General features: G+C 41.2%; 1 protein-coding gene across 8 annotated transcripts in view; it reads left to right on the top strand.

Moving 5' to 3' along the window:
- Nucleotides 1-20,125, top strand: part of AKAP6 (A-kinase anchoring protein 6) — a 392,941-nt gene extending 372,816 nt beyond the window's left edge. For all 8 annotated transcript variants that reach the window (XM_053282865.1, XM_053282863.1, XM_053282862.1 and 5 more), the window contains 2 exons: nt 3,539-6,901; nt 19,148-20,125. In XM_053282865.1, the coding sequence (XP_053138840.1) occupies nt 3,539-6,859 (3,321 nt within the window). In that variant the 3' untranslated portion in view covers nt 6,860-6,901; nt 19,148-20,125. The remainder of the gene's footprint in view (nt 1-3,538; nt 6,902-19,147) is intronic.
- Nucleotides 20,126-20,604: the final 479 nt, after the last annotated feature.

Here is a 20,604-nt window from a genome sequence, read left to right as displayed (position 1 = left end):
CACGGTTTTTTAACGTTTAATTAGATTTGTATTTTTATATTCAATTTTAATTCTTATTGTGTAGTTTTTATGATTTTATATTGCTTCGGTATAAAAATTTAACAATAAAATAAAATAAAATAAACAAATACATAAATGCTGAATGAGGTTACCATGTAGGTGTGTATTGCCAAAACTGAATTAATCCATCAGCCCAAAACTCAATTAATCCATCAGCCCAAAACTCAATTAATCCATGAGCCCAAAACTATTTCCAGCCAGGTACTTGGTTTGGCATCAGCACTGAATAGGCAACCTGGAATGAAGAGTTGTGATTGTTCATATGTATGACATTTCTCTTACATAGCCAACTTGAAATGAGTGTGCCTTGTGTGAGAAAGTATGGCCGTTCTGGGGATTCTGTTGGTGTCCTGGCCACTCCTCTGCTTAAGATACTCTTGGCTGAGCTGACAGGAGTAGTATACTTGATGCTTAGGTTTCCCAGACTGGTGAACTTCCACATTTATGCCGAGACGGGTCATGCAAATGGCCCTTGTGCATGCATGGAGGCCCAAAAAAAGAGTCGCTGTGCACGCAGAGCACCAAAATGACCCCAGGAGCCTCAGGGGGCAGGGGGGAGGGGTGCCACTGCAGAACCCCACCCCTGCAGCTGCAGAAGCAGTACCCCCCAAGGCCGCTACAGCGGTGGTGGTGGTAAGCAATTCATTATTCATCACTCTGGTAACACCTCTTGACACCCTCAAATCAGGCCCAAACCTGTTCTAATTTGAACTGAACTGGGCCCAGCTCAAAGGAGGAGCAAACCCAAACATGCCTGGTCCAGTTCATATTCAAACCAAATCAGGCAAACTGGTTTTGTGCACATCCCTATTGTCTTTTGCATAGAAAGCTGGTTTACATAGATAATCCTAGGCATTAACAAACAAATGCCAGCCCTGGACCATGCCAGGCCTCACAGAGGCCTTTTGCGCATGTGTGGTGGTGGGGAAATGGCCGCCGCACCAGCATTCCAAGGCCCGAATGGGCCGAAAAAAGACTTAAACCATGGCGGTGATATATAAGGCTGGGGGGGAACCCTCACAGACCCCCCCCACTGGTGGCCTTTAGGAATCCCCCCGAAGGGGCTAGAGGTAATAAATATTCTTGGGGGGGGGGAATTAATCATGAACTGGCAGCGGGGGTTCGGTCCCAGTTCGGTCGACATCGAACCAACCCCACAAACCAGTCCGCACATCCCTAGATGGCAGCCACCACCACTGGTTATTAGTAGGCGCTATCTTTTCTTGATTTAAGAAATAGTCTGTTCAAGGATTTTATTGACTCCACATTGTGGCTGGATTTTTAGCCAACTTTCTGTAAGGATAGTAAGCTTATAAGATCAACTTGCACTGTGTGTGTGTGTGCACGCACGTCGCTATCAACTTTGCAATGCCTGGACCAATATGAAACAAATTGGGTGCAGCTGTAGGGACACACAGGGCTATCGCAATGCCATAGTTTGTGATGATGTCATCCACCCTGATTCAAGATGGCGGATGCATGAATGTTTTAGGCACAAGTGGGCTAACTTGTGGACCATCTAACTAATTTGAACCAAATTTGCTACAGTTGTAGTGAGTGACTAGTGATGGGTCCGGACTGGTCCGGAGGCCATTGTAAAGGCCTCTGGACTGTCCGGACCGGTTCGGACCTGGCTGGTCCGGGTGGAGGGGGCCCCTTTAAGGGCGGGGAGGGTTTACTTACCCCTCCCGCCGCTTTGCCCCCTCCAGCGCCCGTAGTTACTGTAGAAATTGGGGCGGCAGGATACCTCCCCGCCGCCCCTTCTGCCTTCTCCTCATTGCAAAAGGCTGCGACAAGCCTTCTGCGCACGCGGCGCGCGAGCTTCACGTCTCCCTGACGCGACGTGTAGACCGGGCCTCCGATCGCCGGAGGCCCGGTCTACCCGGCCTCGTCCCAGAGGGTAGACCGGGCCTCCGGCAAACGGAGGCCCGGTCTACCCGTCGCGTCGGGGAGACGTGAAGCTCGCGCACCACGTGCGCAGAAGGCTTGTCGCAGCCTTTTGCAATGAGGAGGAGGCAGAAGGGGTGGCGGGGAGGTATCCTTCCGCCCCAATTTCTACAGTAACTACGGGCGCTGGAGGGGGCAAAGCGGCGGGAGGGGTAAGTAAACCCTCCCCGCCCTTAAAGGGACCCCCTCCACAGTGCCGGACCACAGCTGTGCGGTTCCGTGCACACCCCTATGAGTGACACATATGGACAACCCAAAGGTGTAGTTTGTAAGGATGTCATTCACTCCAGTTCAAGACAGCAGATGCATAAACTTTTGAAATTCAAGTGGGCTAACTTCTGAACCACATAACCAATTTGAAACAAATTTGCAACAGCTCGGACACACAGGGATACCTCAATTGCATAGTTTGTAATGATATCATCCACTCTGATTCAAGATGGTGGATGCATGAACATTTCAGATGCAAGTTGGCTAACTTGTGATTTGCCTAACCGATTTGAACCAAATTTGCTATAGGACACATAGAGATGACTCTACAGCATAATTTGTGCATATGTCAAAAGGAACATAAGAAGCTGCCTTCTACCGAGTCAGACCATTGGTCCATCTACAGTAGCTGTCTGCAGAGACTGGCAGTGGCTTCTCCAAGGTTGCAGGCAGGAATCTCTCTCAGCCCTATCTTGGAGATGCCAGAAAGGGAATTTGGAACATAGATGCTCTTCCCAGAGCAGCCCCATCCACTAAGGGGAATATCCCACAGCACTGTCACATGTAGTTTCTCATTCAAATGCAATCAGGGTGGACCCTGCTTAGCAAAGGGGACAATTCATGCTTGCTACCACAAGACCAGCTCTCTTTCCTATGTCATCTACCCCAATTCAAGATGGAAGATATGTGGATGTTTAAAACTGAAGTGGGCTAACTTGTGTGGACAGTACTTATCAATTAATATTATAGTGAAAGCAAAGTAGGCAGATTAGCTGAGTTCAGTGAGTTTGAATTGAGAAGAGAACTGGTCTTGTGGTAGCAAGCATGTCTTGTCCTCTTAGCTAAGCAGCATATGAATGGGAGACTTGATGTGTGAGCACTATAAGTTATTTCCCTTAGGGGAGGGAGGCGCTCTGGGAAGAGCAGAAGGTTCCAAGTTCCCTCCCTGGCATCTCCAAGACAGGGCTGAGAGAGATTCCTGCCCGCAACCTCTGAGAAGCCGCTGCCAGTCTGTGTAGACAATACTGAGCTAGATGGACCGATGTTCTGACTCAGCTTCCTATGTTTCTATGAACCTGGGTTTCCTATGTCCAAGCTCCATATTCAAACCACTGATATCATATCATTATTTGTTGAATTTCAGTGATTTCTATTTTTTAACAATTCATAAGAAATCTATGTTTGCATAGCAATACTGATGAGCAGGGTTTGGTTTGGTTTTTTAAACAAGCAGTAAAGGATTTGTCTTTTCATTATGGAGGTTAAATGGTATTGTTTAGAACAAACATGATTAACTGATTATTCTGTTGTTTTCAAACAGGAAACCCTGAATGTTATTGATCCTGGCTTAATGGAGCTAAATGGCACAAGTGAAGATGCACTAGAATGGGATGAAATGGATATAAGTAATAAGTTAATTAGCATTAATGAGGAATTCAGTGACCTTGATCAACAACCGGAGCAAGATGTCATAAAGCTAAACTCTACATCTGATGCATGTGCTAATGATAGTCCAGAACAAGAAGGAAATCCTAATGCTCATGGAAATTGTCTAAGCAGCCCTAAAGTTACATCTCCAGTTCCTCAGGTCTATCAGGTCTACAGCCTTCACAATGTGGAGCTCTCAGGAAACAACCATATCTCTTTCATGAAAAAGGCATCCAGATCCCTCAATGCTACGTACTCAAATAAGGACTCTTCCTGTTCACCTACAAAAAATTTACCAGACTTAATGGGCAGCACCACTTTGACAAAACCACAGAATTATATGTATCACAATGGAAACATAAGCAGACATTCTGAGAATCAGTGCAAAATAGTTCAAGGAGGTGAAGAAGAAGTGATCAGCAATTCTGAATTTCATTTGCTAAGTGATACTGATGGAACTCAGGATAATTCAGTAATTAATATTTCAGAATCACAGTTAGGGAATATAGTTGATACAATAAAACAAAATTTTAAACAGGAGGATGAGGAAAGCCATATTGACCTTCTAAACACTTCTCAGTCAATTGCCAGTGACAAGGCTAGAGATCTGGACAGTATTATTCAACATGGCCCTGAGTGTTCAGAAGAAGGATTACAAGGAAAACATAGTGTATTTACATTTTATGACTATTCATATCTTCAGGGTTCCAAATTCAAGCTGCCAATGATAATGAAACAACCAAGCTCAGAAAAAGCACACAAACAGGACAGCTTACTTCATGGCTTTTATTTTGATAAAGTTCCCTTTAAATCTGAACCTGTTGAGTTAAAACCCCATGCACCTACCCATGACTTTACTTCAACAGACTTGGACAATTCAGATCCCAAACTCTGTGAGTTAGTGGAGGATTTGAAGAAACTAAGTGACACAACAAATGCAAAACTGTTTTCAACTTTATCTCATAGCTCTTCTTTAGACTCCCTTTCAGTGGCAAGTGATTTGTTTGGCTCGAGTGTTTTCAGAACTGGAGATGGTCTTCATCGTAGTACTTCCTTGGAGAGTTGGTTAACCCCATACAAAAGCAATGAAGACCTTTTTAGTTGCAATGGTTCTGGAGACGTAAGTGGAAGCAGTGATTCTGTTGGGGAACTTAGTAAAAGGACATTAGATCTTTTGAATCGTCTAGAAAATATCCAGAGTCCTTTAGATCAAAAGATAAAGCGTAGCATATCTGATATCACACTGCAAAGTACTTCTCAAAGAATGTCCTTGACTGGCCAGTTGTCACTGGATATAGCATCCTCTATCAATGAAGATTCACCTGCTTCTTTAACTGAGCTAAGCAGCAGTGATGACTTGTCATTGTGCTCTGAAGATATTGTATTGCACAGAAATAAAGTACCAGATTCAAATGCATCATTCAGAAAACACCTCAATCGGTCGGTAGCTGATGAGAGCGATGTCAACGTTAGTATGATTGTTAATGTTTCTTGTACCTCCGCTTGCACTGATGATGAAGATGATAGTGATTTGCTATCAAGTTCTACCCTCACCCTGACTGAGGAAGAGCTGGGCATTAAAGATGAAGATGATGATTCCAGTATTGCAACTGATGAGGATATTTATGAAGACTGCAATTTAATTTCAGGACTTGACTACATAAAGAATGAGCTCCACACTTGGATCAGACCAAAATTTGATCTGACAAAGGAGAAGAAAAGGTGTAACCTGGATGATGAAATCCAGTGCTGTAAGAATGTAACAAGTAATGAGATTTCAAAAGCAAAAGATTCTTTGAGCATTGAAACATTTTTGAATGATTCTATACTTAAGCTTTCAGAAAATAATGGCAACAGTAAGAACACATCAGCTAGTCAAGAAGCAGGGACAAAAAAACAAATTAAAAATGATTGTTTTCAGGTTTCCAAGGATCATTTAGTAGATGATGTGGAGAATGGGAATGTTGCAAATACTCAAGAAAGTCTAAAAGATGAACTTCTTAGAATTACAACTGCTGCCATGAATGTTAGCACACTTGATGGTATAGGAAGTGAAAATGAATGTTGTATCTGTGAACCATTTACTGATAGTTCAGATGATTCACATATGGACATTAAGGAGACTTTTCAACTGTCAAATGTATCATGCTCTCCAAAAGAGTACCAAAAACATCTTCAGTTTGATGGCCATTGTATTAAAAAGCTGCCTACAGAATTTGCTTCAAATATGAAAAAAACAGATACACCAGATATGGCTTCAGTAGCATCAATGCTGAATGGTCAAAGCAGAACTGGAATTAACGAAGATGGTAGTGATTGTTTTGCAGCTTTAAAATCAAATGAAGCAGGAAAAAATGCATCAGCTGGCAGTAGTTATTCATGTTGTAATTGTGACTCTGTTGCTTTTGATAAAAGAAATGGGGAAGATTGCTCAGTACACAATTTTGTGATGGAGATAATTGACATGGCCTCAACAGCCTTGAAGAACAAGTCACAGCCTGAAAGCGAGCCAGCTGCGCCACATTCATTAGCCCAGATTCGGGAAAAGGTGCTAGAACATTCTCATCGGCCAATCCAACTTAGGAAGGGAGATTTTTATTCTTACCTCTCACTTTCTTCTCATGATAGTGACTGTGGAGAGGTAACTAAATATGTTGAAGAGAAGAGCAGTACTCCAGTACCACTGGACTTTGCAGATGACAGGGAAAATATTGAATGCTTTTTTGAAGCCTGTCCTGAAGAAGAGCGGGTTGAACAGCAAATGTATGTTGCTAACAGTATACCTGAGGTACCTCTGATGAACTATGAAGGACTGGATTTAATAGTTGAACCTAAAACATCTGCTGAATGTAGTAGCTTTTCTTTCCTAAATGAAGAGATGGACATAAATGTGCCTGGCTCTCTTAGCCAGATGGTATCAGATAATTTTAAAAATGTCACTAGTGAATCATTGAATTTGGACACCCCTACTGAAGGTTCAGTCTTGAATTCTTTCCCAAATAGCTCTAAAGAAAATAATCTAGAAGAATCACACGGGATTCCAAAGGCTGAAGAAGAATTTGCTTTGTCTGTAAAAGCCCCAGTTGAATCCCTTCAAGTAAAGCCCAATCACGTGAAAGAAAATGATGTTTTGCACCAGGACACTAAAACTCTTATATGTGAAGAAAAGCTTCTGCATCTTCACCAAGAAAGGCACATAAATACACACAGGTAGAATGTATTCATCCCTGGACACACAACGTTATTTCATAAACAGGTATGTAGTATACTGTGTTTGACTGACCATTGCTTATTACTGATATTTATTTATTGATTTGATTTGATTTGATTTGATTTCTATACCGCCCTTCCAAAAATGGCTCAGGGCAGTTTACACAGAGAAATAATAAATAAATAGGATGGAAGCCTGTCTCCAAAGGGCTCACAATCTAAAAAGAAACATAAGATAGATACCAGCAACAGTCACTGGAGGTACTGTGCTGGGGGTGGATAGGGCCAGTTACTCTTCCCCTGCTAAATAAAGAGAATCACCATGTTAAAAGGTGCCTCTTTGCCAAATTAGCAGGGGTTATATGATGGTATATATGAAATAACATCTCTTTCAGATTATGCCTCCTGAATCTAAATTAAAAAGTAGTAACCATTTAGGATCACTTCTTACTTTACATCTTGGATTCAGGAAAAGCTGACCAAGTTCAAAATGTATGTGTCTTGCACCATCTGAGAATGGCAAATTTGCATTTAAATAACTACTCTCTTTTTTGATCAAGATATATGAGAGTAGAATCCAGTCCTTATCCTAATATTTCTTGTGTGTATTTTTCAGAGAAAAGGATCTCTTTAAACATGTTCATTATCTCTTTAAACATGTGCACAACTAGAGCACAAGTGGAGAAAGAGTTGACTCGAATCTGACAGATTATTACATAGAGAGCATTTGAAGATCTATGCTCAGGTGATACGCGCAGCAAAGAACCGATTCTTTTTTGCCCATATTGTGTCTGCAAGTTCATGTCCAGCAGAGTTGTTCAGGGTTGTGAAGGGGCTAGTGTGTGCCCCTTCCTGCTTGAATCAGTACTTGGAACCAACAATTACTCACTGTGACATTTTTAAATGAGTTTTTGGTGGACAAAATCTCTCGTATTTGGGCTGACTTAGATTCAAACTCCATAATTGTTACAGTGTCCGATGTTGAGGTGCCCAGCAGCTCCTCTTATGTGATTACCCAGGATCAGTTTCAGTTCGTGGCTCCTGAAGATGTGGGCAAGTTGCTTGGAATGGGGCAGCCTACCACCTGCCCTTTTGATCCTTACCTGACATGGCTCATACTATCTGGCAGGGAAGCTATTGTAGAGATTATAAATGCTTCTCTGAGGAAGGGCAGGTTGCCTCCCTGTTTTAAGAAGGCAATCATTAGACAGCTTATGAAGAAGCTTCATATCTCTCAGAGCTAAGCAACTATGGACCTTTCTCCAACCTTCCATGACTGGGCAAGGTGATTGAGAAGGTGGTGGCATCCCAGCTCCAGGCCGTCTTGAAGGAAACTGTATCTAGACTCATTTCAAAGTGGCTTTCTGGTAGGCTATGGGGTGGAGACTGCCTTGGTTGGCTTGATAGATGTTCTTCAATTAGGAATTGAAAGAGGAAGTGTGACTCTGTTGGTCCTTTTTGAACATCTGAGTGTATTTGGGGTAGGAGGCACTGCTTTGCAGTGGTTCCACTCCTACCTCAAGGGCAGATTCTAGATGGTGTCTCTTGAAGACTGTTGTTCTTCAAAATCTGAACTTTGGTGTCCCTCAGGGCTCCATATTGTCTATGATGTTGTTCAACATCTACATGAAACCACTAGGAGAGATCATCAGGAGATTTGGTGCAGGGTGTTATCAATATGCTGATGACACCCAAATCTGTTTCTCCATGTCAGCATCATCAGGAGAAGGCATAACCTCCCTATATTCCTGCCGGTTGACGATGATAGGCTGGATGAGAGAGAAAAACTGAGGCTGAATCCAGATAAGATGGATATACTTATTGTGTGGGTCAGAACTCAGGATATGATTTTGATCTGCCAGTTCTGGGTGGGATCACGCTCCCCCAGAAGGAACAGGTACACAGTCTAGGGGTGCTTCTGGATCTGTACCTCTCCCTGGTGTCCCAGGTTGAGGCGGCAGCCATAGATGCTTTCAAAACTGGTGTATCCGTTTCGGCTGATACACCAGATGCGTCAGTTTCTTGAGATGAATGACCTCAGAACGGTAGTACATATGCTGGTAACTTCCACGCTGGACTACTGCAATGTGCTCTATGTGGGGCTGCCTTTGTACGTAGTCCGGAAACTGCAGTTGGTACACAGTGTGGCGGCCAGGTTGGTCTCTGGTAATCTCAGAGAGACCATATTACTCCTGTGTTGAAAGAGCTACACTGGCTGCCGATAAATTTCTAGGCAAAATACAAGGTGCTGGTTATTTACCTATAAAGCCCACAGACCAATTTTATTTGGAAATTATGGTGGCCAATTTTAAACCTGTAATTTCAGATAATGTGGCAAAGTTCTGTTTTGTGGTGTCAAAGCTCCGTAAAGACTGTATTAGTAATTTGAACAGTTTGTGATTTTTTAAACTTTTGAAATTTTTGAATTTTCTTATTAATTTTATTGTTATTGTTTGTTAATCTGGTCTGTGACCGCAATAAACATACTACTACCTATATATCCCTAAACAGCTTGGGCCCTCGGTATTTAAGAGAATGTCTTCTTCACCATGAGCCCCAACATCCATTAAGATTGTCTGGAGAGGTTCATCTACAGTTGCTACCAGCTCGTCTGGTAGCTATTAGGGGACAGGCCTTCTCCGTTGCCTCCCCAGGCTTTTAGTTGATTTTATGCTAATGATTTTAATGTTTAAATGATTTTAATTGTAAACTCTGCTTATTTGTTATTATAATCTAACTATATATAATTCTCCTAAGCGTATCCGTCGCTAATTCCATGCATGGCAGCTCTCGCGAGTGTCTGTGAGCAGCTGCCTCGGGGATAGTGATGGGGATGGGAAGAAAATGGTGGTGGCAGCCAGTCAGCCAGAGGGAAAGTGCCGGCTGGCTGGTGAAGGAAAGTGCTGGGTGGGCAGGTGGGCAGGGAAGGGAAGCGCCAGCCAGGCTGGCCGTGAGAGAAAGCACTGCCAGTGGGTGGCAGGGGGAGGGAAGGGAAGCGCCAGCCAGGCTGGCCTGAGAAAGAAAGCGCTGTGGGCGGGGAGGGAGGGAAAGTGCTGGCCAAGCTGGCAGGTGGGGAAGGGAAAGCACCGGCCAGGCTGACGGGCGGGCAGGGAAGCGAAGCGCCGACCAAGCTGGCTGGCGAGATGAAGCGCTGCTAGCAGGCGAGAAAGGAGGGAAAGCCCCAGCCCAGCCAGCTGGTGAGAGAAAGTACAGCTGGAGGGAAAACGGCCTGGGAGGAGGAGCTGAAGAGGGGGGGGATGAACTAGGGGCACAGATACTCTGCGCCGGATCAGCTAGTTTATTTATCTAATTTGTAGGCCACCTCAAACGTTTGCCTCTGAGCAGTTTACAACAACATAAAACAAAGAAGAAAAGGAAAATCTTAAAACAATTTAGAACCACAATCAATTTAAAAAGCTAGGGTAAAAAAAAGTTTTTAAGGACTTTTAAAAAGTTGTCAGAGATGGGGAGACTCTTATTTCAACAGGGAGCGCATTCCAGAGTCTTGTGGCAGCAACAGAGAAGGCTTGTCCATGTGTAGCCACCAGCCGACCTGGTGGCAACAGCAGACAAACCTCTCCAGATGGTCTCAATGGATGATGGGGCTCATGGCGAAGAAGACGTTCTCTTAAATACACAGGGTCTAAGCTGTTTAGTGTTTTATAGGTTATAACCAGCACCTAGTATTTTGCCCAGAAACATAGTGGTAGCCGATGTAGTTACTTTAGTATAGGAGTAAATTGTCTATCCAAGATGACCCATAGACCAACCTGGCTGCCACATTCTCTACCAAATGCAGTTTCCAGACAATGTACAAAGGCAGTCCAACATAGAGTGCATTGAGTAGTCAAATCTGGAGGTTACCAGCATATGTACAGCTGTTCTCAGGTCTTTTATCTTAAGAAACGTTCGCAGCTGGCGTAGCAGCCATAGCTGATAAAAAGCTCCTTTGGCCTCTATCTGGGACACTAGGGAAAGCTTTGGATTCTCTCTCTATGAAAGTATTATCAGCTTCAGAAAGGGTTATAATGGTATATTTCTGCATGCCCATTAGTGGTACTAGGTAAAGATATATCCGTTCCTGTCCTATAAGCTAAAGAATCCTAATTTCTTTGTTCTAGAAAGAATGACAGGAAGATGTCACAGTTAATGGATAACTGTTAGTAGCAATTTAGTGAGAGTTTCCCAGAGTTACAACAGTAACATTTATTCCACAGGGGATGTGTGAACCCTAGATAGGGTAAAAACAACAAGCATCCTGATTCTATGTAGAAATAGATGCATCTAAGCCCATTGATTTTGCTGGGCTTAGGTGTGCCTGTGAAAGATTCTGCCAAAAGAGTACTGTAGCACCTTAAGGACTAACAAATTTATTGTGGCTTCATCTTTTCTGGGCTTAAAAGCTTAGTTCACAATAAATGTGTGGATCTAAAGGTCTCATCATTATTCTTGCTGTCAAAAACTAATACAACTACACTTTTGGAATTGGTCTTTTCAATAATACATACTAGTGTTATTGGGCTTGATCCAGTGAAGATATGTGGATCACTTCCTAGATCAGGAACTATAATATAGACATCTAAATGCTCTTCCAAATGTGGATGTCATCTGTGTGTGTTGTATTGCTTTTGATGCAATGCACATTCTAATCTGCATCCTCATCAGCATTAATGTGCACCTAATTATGCACAAGTCCTTTTTAAAGCATGGCTTGAGTGGGGTTGGAGTGAATTCTGGTAGAAAACTGGTGTAGCCAATACAACCTCTATTACAGATGTCATATACATAATTAATTCCGGGGAAATGCCAGTAAAAAAACACTCTTGGCCACTTCCTCAGCCTGAGAAACCAGAGATTTGGATCCAGGAGCACTTTCAAGCTACATACCTGATCTTTCAGGGTGAGTCTAACCCCATCCAGAACAGGCAGATCTAAACCATCTCTCAGGTCCCGACTTGCCACATACAGTACCTCCATCTTATCTGGATTAAACTTCAGCTTGTAATCCCTGCTCCAGCCCATTACTGCCTCTAGGCAGGCGTTTAGGGAAGTTATGTCATTTTCTGATGAGTTTGAGATGAAGAAATAGATCTGGGTGTCATCAGCATATTGATAACACTCTGCACCAAACCTCCCGATGATCTCTCCCAGTGGCTTCATGTAGATCTTAGAGGGCATTGGAAACAGTATGGAGCCTTGTGGATGTGGAACTCCATACTTTAGTTCTCGCTTTTCAGAGCAACGGTCTCCAGGCAACATCATCTGTAATCTACCAGAGAGGTAGGACAGAACCACTATAAAATATTGCCTCCTAATACCACCACCCACAGACGATCCAGAAGGATATCATGGTCAATGGTATCAAAAGCCGCTGAGAGATCCAAAAGAATCAGCACAGTTATACTTCCTCTGTCGATAGCCATTTGAAGATCATCAGGCCGATCAAGGCAGTCTCAACCCCATAGCCCACTTAAAAGCTGGTTTGAAATGAGGCTACATATTCAGTATCATACAAAACTGCCTGGAACTGAGAGGCCACCATCCACTTAAACACCTTGCCCAACAATGGACAATTAGACATTGGTCTGTAATTAGCTAATTCCGAGGGATCCAATGCATGTTTCTTCAAATAAGGTCTAATAAAAGCCTCTTTAAGACAAGGAGGTATCCTTCCATATCTCACAGAAGCATTTATATTTACCAGACCCTCTCTGATAATATGATTACCAGATGAGATAAGCCAAGTTGGGCAAGGGTCAGGAGAACAAGCTGTAGGACGTACAGTCCCAAGCACTTTGTCCACATCCTCAGGAGTCACAAACTGAAAGTGATCCAATCTAATCCTATAAGAGGAGTTGCTAGATACCTCAACAATAGATTTTCCAGTAACTGTGAAATCCAGCTCAGCCTGAATACGAGAGATTTTATCCACACACAAAATTCATTTAAGATATCACAGTGAGTGACTGATGGTTTCAAGGTCAAATTCAAGGGGGAGAGGCACATACTAGCCCCCTCACAACCCTAGACAACTCTAATGGACATGAATTTGCTGAAGCAATGTGGGCACAAAAGAACCTCTTTGCCACCTTCACTGCCAGAGCATAGATCTTCAAATGTGCTTTATGTTGCTACCTGTCAGATTCGCACCGAGTCTTCCTTCACTTGTGCTCTAGTAATCTATCTCGCCACTTTAGCTCCCATAGTTCTTCCAAATACCACAGGCCTGCTTTGAAGCAGGCTGGAGAGGATGTTTAGGAGTGGTTGTGTCTACAGCTCTAGTCAGTTCATTATTCCATGTTTCCCGCAATTCATCGACAGAATCACTAGCAGAGCCAACTCTAAACCCTTCCAAGGCTTCTTGGAATCCTATTGGCTCTGATAACCTTCTCAGGCATAGCAACCTAATAGGTTCTTCACCCCTACAGAGGTGGATTGTGGTTGCAAGTCCTACTTTTACCAGATGGTGATCCGTCCATGACAATGGGGAGATGACAGGAGTCAAAACAGACCGCTAGCCTCGCCCAACCAGGTCTCCATGATGCACAACAGGTCAGATCCTTCATCCATAATCAAGTAATAGATGATCTGAGACTTATTTTGAACTGACCTGGCATTACAGAGTAATAAGGTGAGGTTTTGTGGGTTTTTCAAAGATGTGGTAGGCCTTATGAAAAAGCAGGGACATCTTCTGCTGATGATGCACAGCTAAAAGAGAACAACTCGGTTCACAATGAGCAAAATTTTATGGGGGGAAATACTGTGGTAGGAGACCGAGATTCCAAGGAACGGATTCCAGTAAACGGATTCAGTAAACGGATCCAGTAAACGGATGTGTGTGGATAAAATCTCTCATATTCAGGCTGAGCTGGATTTCACAGTTACTGGAAAATCTATTGTTGAGGTCTCTAGCAACTCCTCTTATAGGATTAGAACGGATTCCAGTAAATTATGGAAGGGGAAACAGCAATTAAATTTCTGAATTCCCTTCCCCTGTAACAGCTCACTGATAAACCAACACCATATCTACATAGATTCTCCACTACCCCTGGAATAGCTGCCCCAGAGTTGTCCCTCACCTCCTCATCTCTGGACAACCCAAGACACATACCTGTACTATGCCCAGCCAATTACCAGGCAACAATAATAGTGTGGTGAGCAGGAGTATTCCTTTTAGGAGTCCAAAACAATATGCTGGTCCCACCCCTGAAGACCACCACTAAAAGCCACCACCCGTTTGGCAGCCACCCGCAGGCAGCCCACCCAGTAGAGAGCTGTGCCCCTGGTGCTGCTTGCCTTTATAAGGTCCAAGAGTTTACAAGCCCAACTAGTGTGGCTCTCACCCAACCTATCAGGCAAACCAAGCCCAGGTGCAAGATGTTACAACAAATAAAGTGAGCAAAGCCAGCCAAAGGGAGAAGTACACAGAAGCTGCAGCCAAGGTTTCTCTCCCAATCTGGATGAAACCTACCTTCTACCCACAGCATCTCTTCCAGTCACCTTCTTTATGCCAGCTGTTCCCACATTTAATTTAATTGGGATGCCCTGTGTGCAGAAAGCCCATGTAATCATTGCTCTGGAACCCTGGGTCAGATATACTGTTTATGTCAAGAAAATGAAAAGAGCCTATGTGCTTCAAGAGCCTATGTGCTTCTGGGGCCTGTGTTTCCACTGAAATCTAGAAGTCCCTTCCCCCCCACCCACTATGAGAGCTTAGTTGATACTTTAACTTCATCTCTCATGCTATGGGAAATGAATTAGAGGCAATCTATCCTAATTTGTTAACTTATTCAAATAACAGTTATTATACTTAACTATGCTAAAGATTATCTTTTTGGTGGCAGATTGTTTATTTTTTTGATGAGCCTAATTACTGATTTTCCAAAGGTAATTTACATTTATTACTAATACATCTCTTAAAATGTGACAGATAAATGTTGTTCCCATAAGTGTATTATGAAAAAAGTTACTATTTAAAAACACATTATTTAATTTGAAAGATAAATGGCAAACACCATTATTTTTTTTTCCTGGAGCACCTGTGCTGTAAGCTCATTAAAATGTGTGATTTTATGTGGAGCTGTGATACTTAAGAGAAAAATTATCTATGGTATATGTATACCCTAAAAATAAACTCAGTTCGCAAAGGTGACAGTATGCATATTTACCAACGCAGCTCAACTAATTTTATATGATTTCTGCCTCTTTGCTCCAGCTGCAAGCAAGAATAAAGCTGTACTGAGCAAATATGTTTTGCTGCTGAGTATATCCAAGTAGTAATCTCATTCTTTTATCAGCATGCTATAAAATTGACCATTACAGGAAAGTAATAGCAATTCTGTAAGCAGCTTCAAAAACGGTTCTATATCAAGAGTGATAATTCTGTCCTGTGATCCAAAGTACTGCTCATTGGCAGAAATACTTGAATACTAAACCATTTTTTCTTTTGTTTTCTCATGGAAGCAAGAGCTTCCAAAGAAAAAAAGACTACGCAGCTGTGATTGCACTTTAAAAACAAAAAAAAAAAAAAACCTGTTACGTGACCCATGAACTTGTTTGCTTGTAGCACCATGTTCGGTAGACCTGAGTTTTTTGCACATGTAGGGCTTAGTTCTGATAGTGGTCCATATGCCTCCCCCCCCCTCCAAAGGCCTGTTCATCTACACATATAATTCTGACTGGACAACAGTCTGGTGTTAACCTGTTTTTTGTTGTAGAGTCACAGGGCTTAGACTGGACAGAATAGCCATGTGTATTCCATCTAGGAGCAGATGTTTTTACTTTTTACATGAGAAAGCATGTACAGGTGAGGAGAGCAAAACCCAGCCCCACTTCCTGTATTCATGGCTGTGCTCTGTTTCTTTTAAAGTTTTCACCCAGCCTGACTCCAATACTGGAAATGGTCCACAGCTCTTAAACAGGAAAAAAAACCTGCTTTAAAACAGATAGGGATGTGCAAATTGATTTGGGTACAAATCAATTTGTACCCAAATCTAGCTGATTCGGGTGATTTGGAGACAAAACAAAACACCCCTGTTGTCCATTGGCTAGATTCAGGTACAAATCAAATCACGCCTGATACGATTCAAATCTATTCGAGATTCAGATCTCTCCTATTAATTACCCCAGGTTGCCAGCTTTCATTAAAAAAAAAAAAAAGCTAAGCTTGTAGAAGTGGAGTTATAGAGCAAAATGTGTGGTCACTGTTTTTCAAGTGTTTGGATTCTTCGGTGTATAATAACTTCCCCTCAATGAATCCCTATGAGGATTCATTACACACCTTCATTTCTTCTATTGATTTTGACAGTCTTTTCGACAGTGCCAGCTGTCAACTGCCATGTGCCAACTACACCCCACTCCCACCCGCAAGGCAGTGGGGTACTACTCAATTTATGTTCTAGGATTTTTTTCAAGTGTTTAGGCTCTTTGGTGTCTTTCCTCATAATTAATCCCTATGAGGGTTCATTAGACACCAAAAAGTCTAAGCACCTCAAAAATTCCTAAAATATAAACTGAATACACAGTGGCTTGTAGGTTGCGAGGTAGTTGGAACATGGGATGCCACTAATTCCCCACCCCCACCTGCAAAGCAGTGGGGTTGAAATGAACCGAAGAAATGAAAGTGTGTAATGAAGACACCAAAGAATCTAAACACTTCAAAAATCAAAAATACCTTAAAAAAATAAACTGAGTACTCCAGTGTGTGTGTGTGTGTGTGTGTGTGTGTGTGTGTGTGTCAGTTGACATATGGCAGTTGACAGTTGGCACTGTCCAATGATAGTCAAAATGAACAGAAGAAACAAAAGTGTATAATGAATCCTCATAGGGATTCATTATGAAGAAAAGCTATTAGACACCAAAGAATCTAAACATTTCAGTATTCCTAAAAATTAAAACCAGTACTGCACTGCCTTGCAGGTGGGGGTGGGGTGTAGTTGGCACATGAAAGTTGACAGTTGGCACTGTCCAGTGACAGTCAAAATGAACAGAAAAATGAAGGTGTGCAATGAATCCTCATAGGGATTCATTATGAGGAACAGTTATTAGACATCAAAGAATTGTTTTAATTGTTATTGGTTTTAATGGTTTCTGTTTTAATTGTAAATTGCCCTGAGCCATTTTGGAAGAGGGGTATAAAAATCGAAAGAATAAATAAATAAATAAACCCAAACACTTGAAAAATGACTGCACATTTTGCTCCATAACTCCACGTCTGCAAGGGCTAGAGCTTAACTTTATTTTTTTTAAATGAAAGCTGGGGATCTGTTTTAGGGTTAGGATATGACAACTTCAAATCCCCATTGTTTCCTATGGTGGAAATGTTCAAAATCAGTAAAAACTTTTAAAAAATCATTTAAAATGTCATTAAATCATTAAAAATCATTTTAAAATCATTAAAAGTGTCCCACTGCCTTGAAACATGGGTGGTAGGTGGCACCCATGGGGACCTACCCATCAACCGAATTTGGTGCCCCTAGGACATTGTTAAGTGGTCTGAATCAGTCCAAGTCCAAATCAAATTAAAGCAAATACTAATCAAATCTGTGGTGATTTGAAGGGGATAGATTTGGATACAAAACAAATCAGGGATGATTGTTTTGGGCACAAATTGAATCAAAAAATCAATTTGTGCTCATCTCTAAAAACAGTCTGGTGGATGAGATGGTTTTTGCTGTTTCCTCCTGTGCGCGCAATTTCCCTTTCCCAGTGCACTTTATGTGCGAACGGGGCAGCAGCCCCTCACATCTAAACTGGCCCACAGATAGAGCCTGGTTTGTACTATACATTTTACCCCCAAACCAGCCCATGTAATAAGAAGGGGATGTACTGAGACCATAATTGCCATGTCTTTCCTGGACATCCCAATATCCTTCTAGTATATGCCTTTATGGGGGCGGGGGGAGCGGTGGCTTATCTGAACTACTGCTCTACACATGAACCAGTACTAGTATTTTAATCAAGTGTAGACTGGCAGTTCAGACAAACTGCCCTCCACCTTATGAGAACGTATTGGGAGGATGTCTGGACATCTAGCAAAGACATCATGACAGGTGCATTCTTGTCATGTTCTCCTTCTTAATTGCATGGGTTGGTTCAGGACAGGGGGTATATCATCCAAACAACCCACAATCATACATAGCAAAAATATTATTGTCTAATTTGAGACAGAATATAAATAATTATGCTACACCACCTTATATATGTATAAATTTAGATGTTTGAAATACCGCCCAATAATGAGACTTCTTAAATATACAAAAAAGCCAACTCCAAGTTTTAAGAACAGCTATGCTACAAAGTTCCTCATAACACATTAGGTTCTTGTTCAAACCATATGCCTGTGCTTTTTATGATTTTGTGCAAGCATCATTTTCTATAAAAATAGAGAGGTCAGTTACAGCAAATAAGATCAAAGGAGAAGGTAACTGGATAGATCCAGCTATTTTCACTTAATTTAGAAGGCATATAATGTAAGCCTGGAGTGCCTCCTAGGAAATGCTTGAGAGAGGTACTTTGTACTAATCTCTTAGCTGTATTCCAACAGTTATTTCTTCATAATCCTTAACATAAGCTACTCTTTGTTGTATAGGTTAACCCTAAACTCCAGACCAAACAATTTCTACTATATTTTACTTAAAAAAATAATTACTCATTACTTCAGCAAGAAATATATAGTTAGTATTTTTAATGTAATGCTAATCTTCCTGGATTATTTGTGTGAGCCCCCTCATATTTTTATACTACACTTAAGGAAATGATAAATGATACTTAAATGTTTTATAGTTCTGTTTATGTAAGCTATGTAAGCAACTTACACCCCAAGTCTAAATAGATTACTTGGAAGTAATTCCTCCTGATTTTAATGGGACTTTCTTCCATGTAATGGGTTTAGGACCAGAGATTATTTTGGTTGGTTGGCCTTTATTGAGTCATACATTCCTATTGATTGGTGCACTTTCAAAAAGGTAGAGGAGGTAAGTTCACAGGCACCTGAAAGCACGGGATTGAGGGAAAAGGTCAAACTTGATTATTTCCCCTGTGCCTTTTGAAACCAAATCTTGTTTTATAAAAATCAATGACGTTTCTACATCAATAAAAATATATCTCTCAGATACCAGCTTAATCCTTAGGCTGTGAAAATTGTTGCTTGAATGCAGTCATCTTTGCATATAAGGACATTGGTATGAGATCATAGATCTATTTTTGGTTGCTCTGGAAAAGCTTGTGTTTTGTAAATGAAAGTGTACTTCATGTAACATGCTATTACTTTTCTTTCTTTCTTTCCTTTTAGAAACTTGGCTGCATTTCAGGTGCAAGCTCATCCTCTAAACCCTGGGATGACCTCTAATTCCATTGTATCACTGCCTTTTGTTACACTTGACTCCCAAGATAAATTTTCTTTCCAAATGTGATTTGTCCATGTTGGCTTTGTGACCAGAATGCATATGCTGGTCCTATTTTAATGATTATTTTGTTTTGTAGCAAAACCATTTGCTTTCATATGGATTTCTCTCCCAAGCTACCTCTTAACAACCTACCCTTCCAAATTTGTATGCCTTGGTATGACTTTTCACCTATTAGAGTTGGGGATTTCTTTTTTTTATGATTTCGCAATTCCACAGAATATATTATCATACTGGATCACCATTTCAGAAATGTGTATGTCATTAATTCTCCTATGTTATGTAACAAATTTGATATTTTATGTGTATAATGCATATTGTTTATTGAAAGTATTTTATGTTTAGAAGGAAAGTTTTATTTGACTGCAGCAACAGGAAAAAGACCTTAGTATTCCTACTCAAGACATCTGAAGTTATACAAAATAAATACAAATTTATCCTCTTGTTTTAAAATTGTAATCTATGCAACACTTCAAGAAACAGCTACATAGTGTTGTATATTAAGAACTGTTAACATTTTACTGAATTAAGTACAATATTTTGGTTTTCTACTACACTTCTTGAGGTGGTAATCAGAAAAAACCCCACATTTTTAAAAATTGTGCCTTGCTGTATTTCTTATACCATTTATTAAAAAGCTGCTTTCACAGTAAAATTATGTTGGTTTGAAGGAAGGAAATAGCAAGGTGTGAATAATTTCTGTACATATGTATAACCAAGTGCAAACATTGATGTATAATGATAGTATACAATGCTTTAATGTTTGTGATGCCCAGTGGTGTGGAAAACATAAGCCTTAAAGCCACTAGATTGCATGATAATTAGAACTGGCATAATAAATGTAGTTTACTGGGGAAAATTCAGAACTGGCTCTCATTTACCTGTATCCAAAGAAAGTAGTGCATTCATCTACCAATAAGTATCTATATACTTATAACACCCTGCCATGTTCTGTGTAGACACTTAATAGGGATGTACAGGGACAACTGCGTACAGTGCTCAGACTGCACATTTGCCAAAATATCTCATTTTTAATGTAAACAAAATGTTGCTTAAAAGTTTATATATGATAGACTCCAGGATCTGTTACAAGAAACTGAAAACTAAATATCATATGCAGATTTAACAAACAAAAGCTCTAGCTAGAGTGTTTATTATTTATTATTATTAGAGTGTTTAGAGTACAGCTGCTTCTGATAAGGCAGGAACATCACCATGGCCCATAACCTCACCCTTTAAATGATTTCCAAACATGTCTCCTACTTCAGCCATTTAGAAGCCCATGTTGGGACACTTCAACCACCATGTAGGAAACACCCTCAAACAATAATGTTTGTAAGTAAGA

The sequence above is a fragment of the Hemicordylus capensis genome, chromosome 1 (assembly GCF_027244095.1).
Source record: "Hemicordylus capensis ecotype Gifberg chromosome 1, rHemCap1.1.pri, whole genome shotgun sequence".
NCBI classification, from domain to species: Eukaryota; Metazoa; Chordata; class Lepidosauria; order Squamata; family Cordylidae; genus Hemicordylus; species Hemicordylus capensis.
The sequence above is the reverse complement of the archived record's forward strand: the minus strand, read 5'-3'. Positions and strand labels throughout refer to the sequence as shown.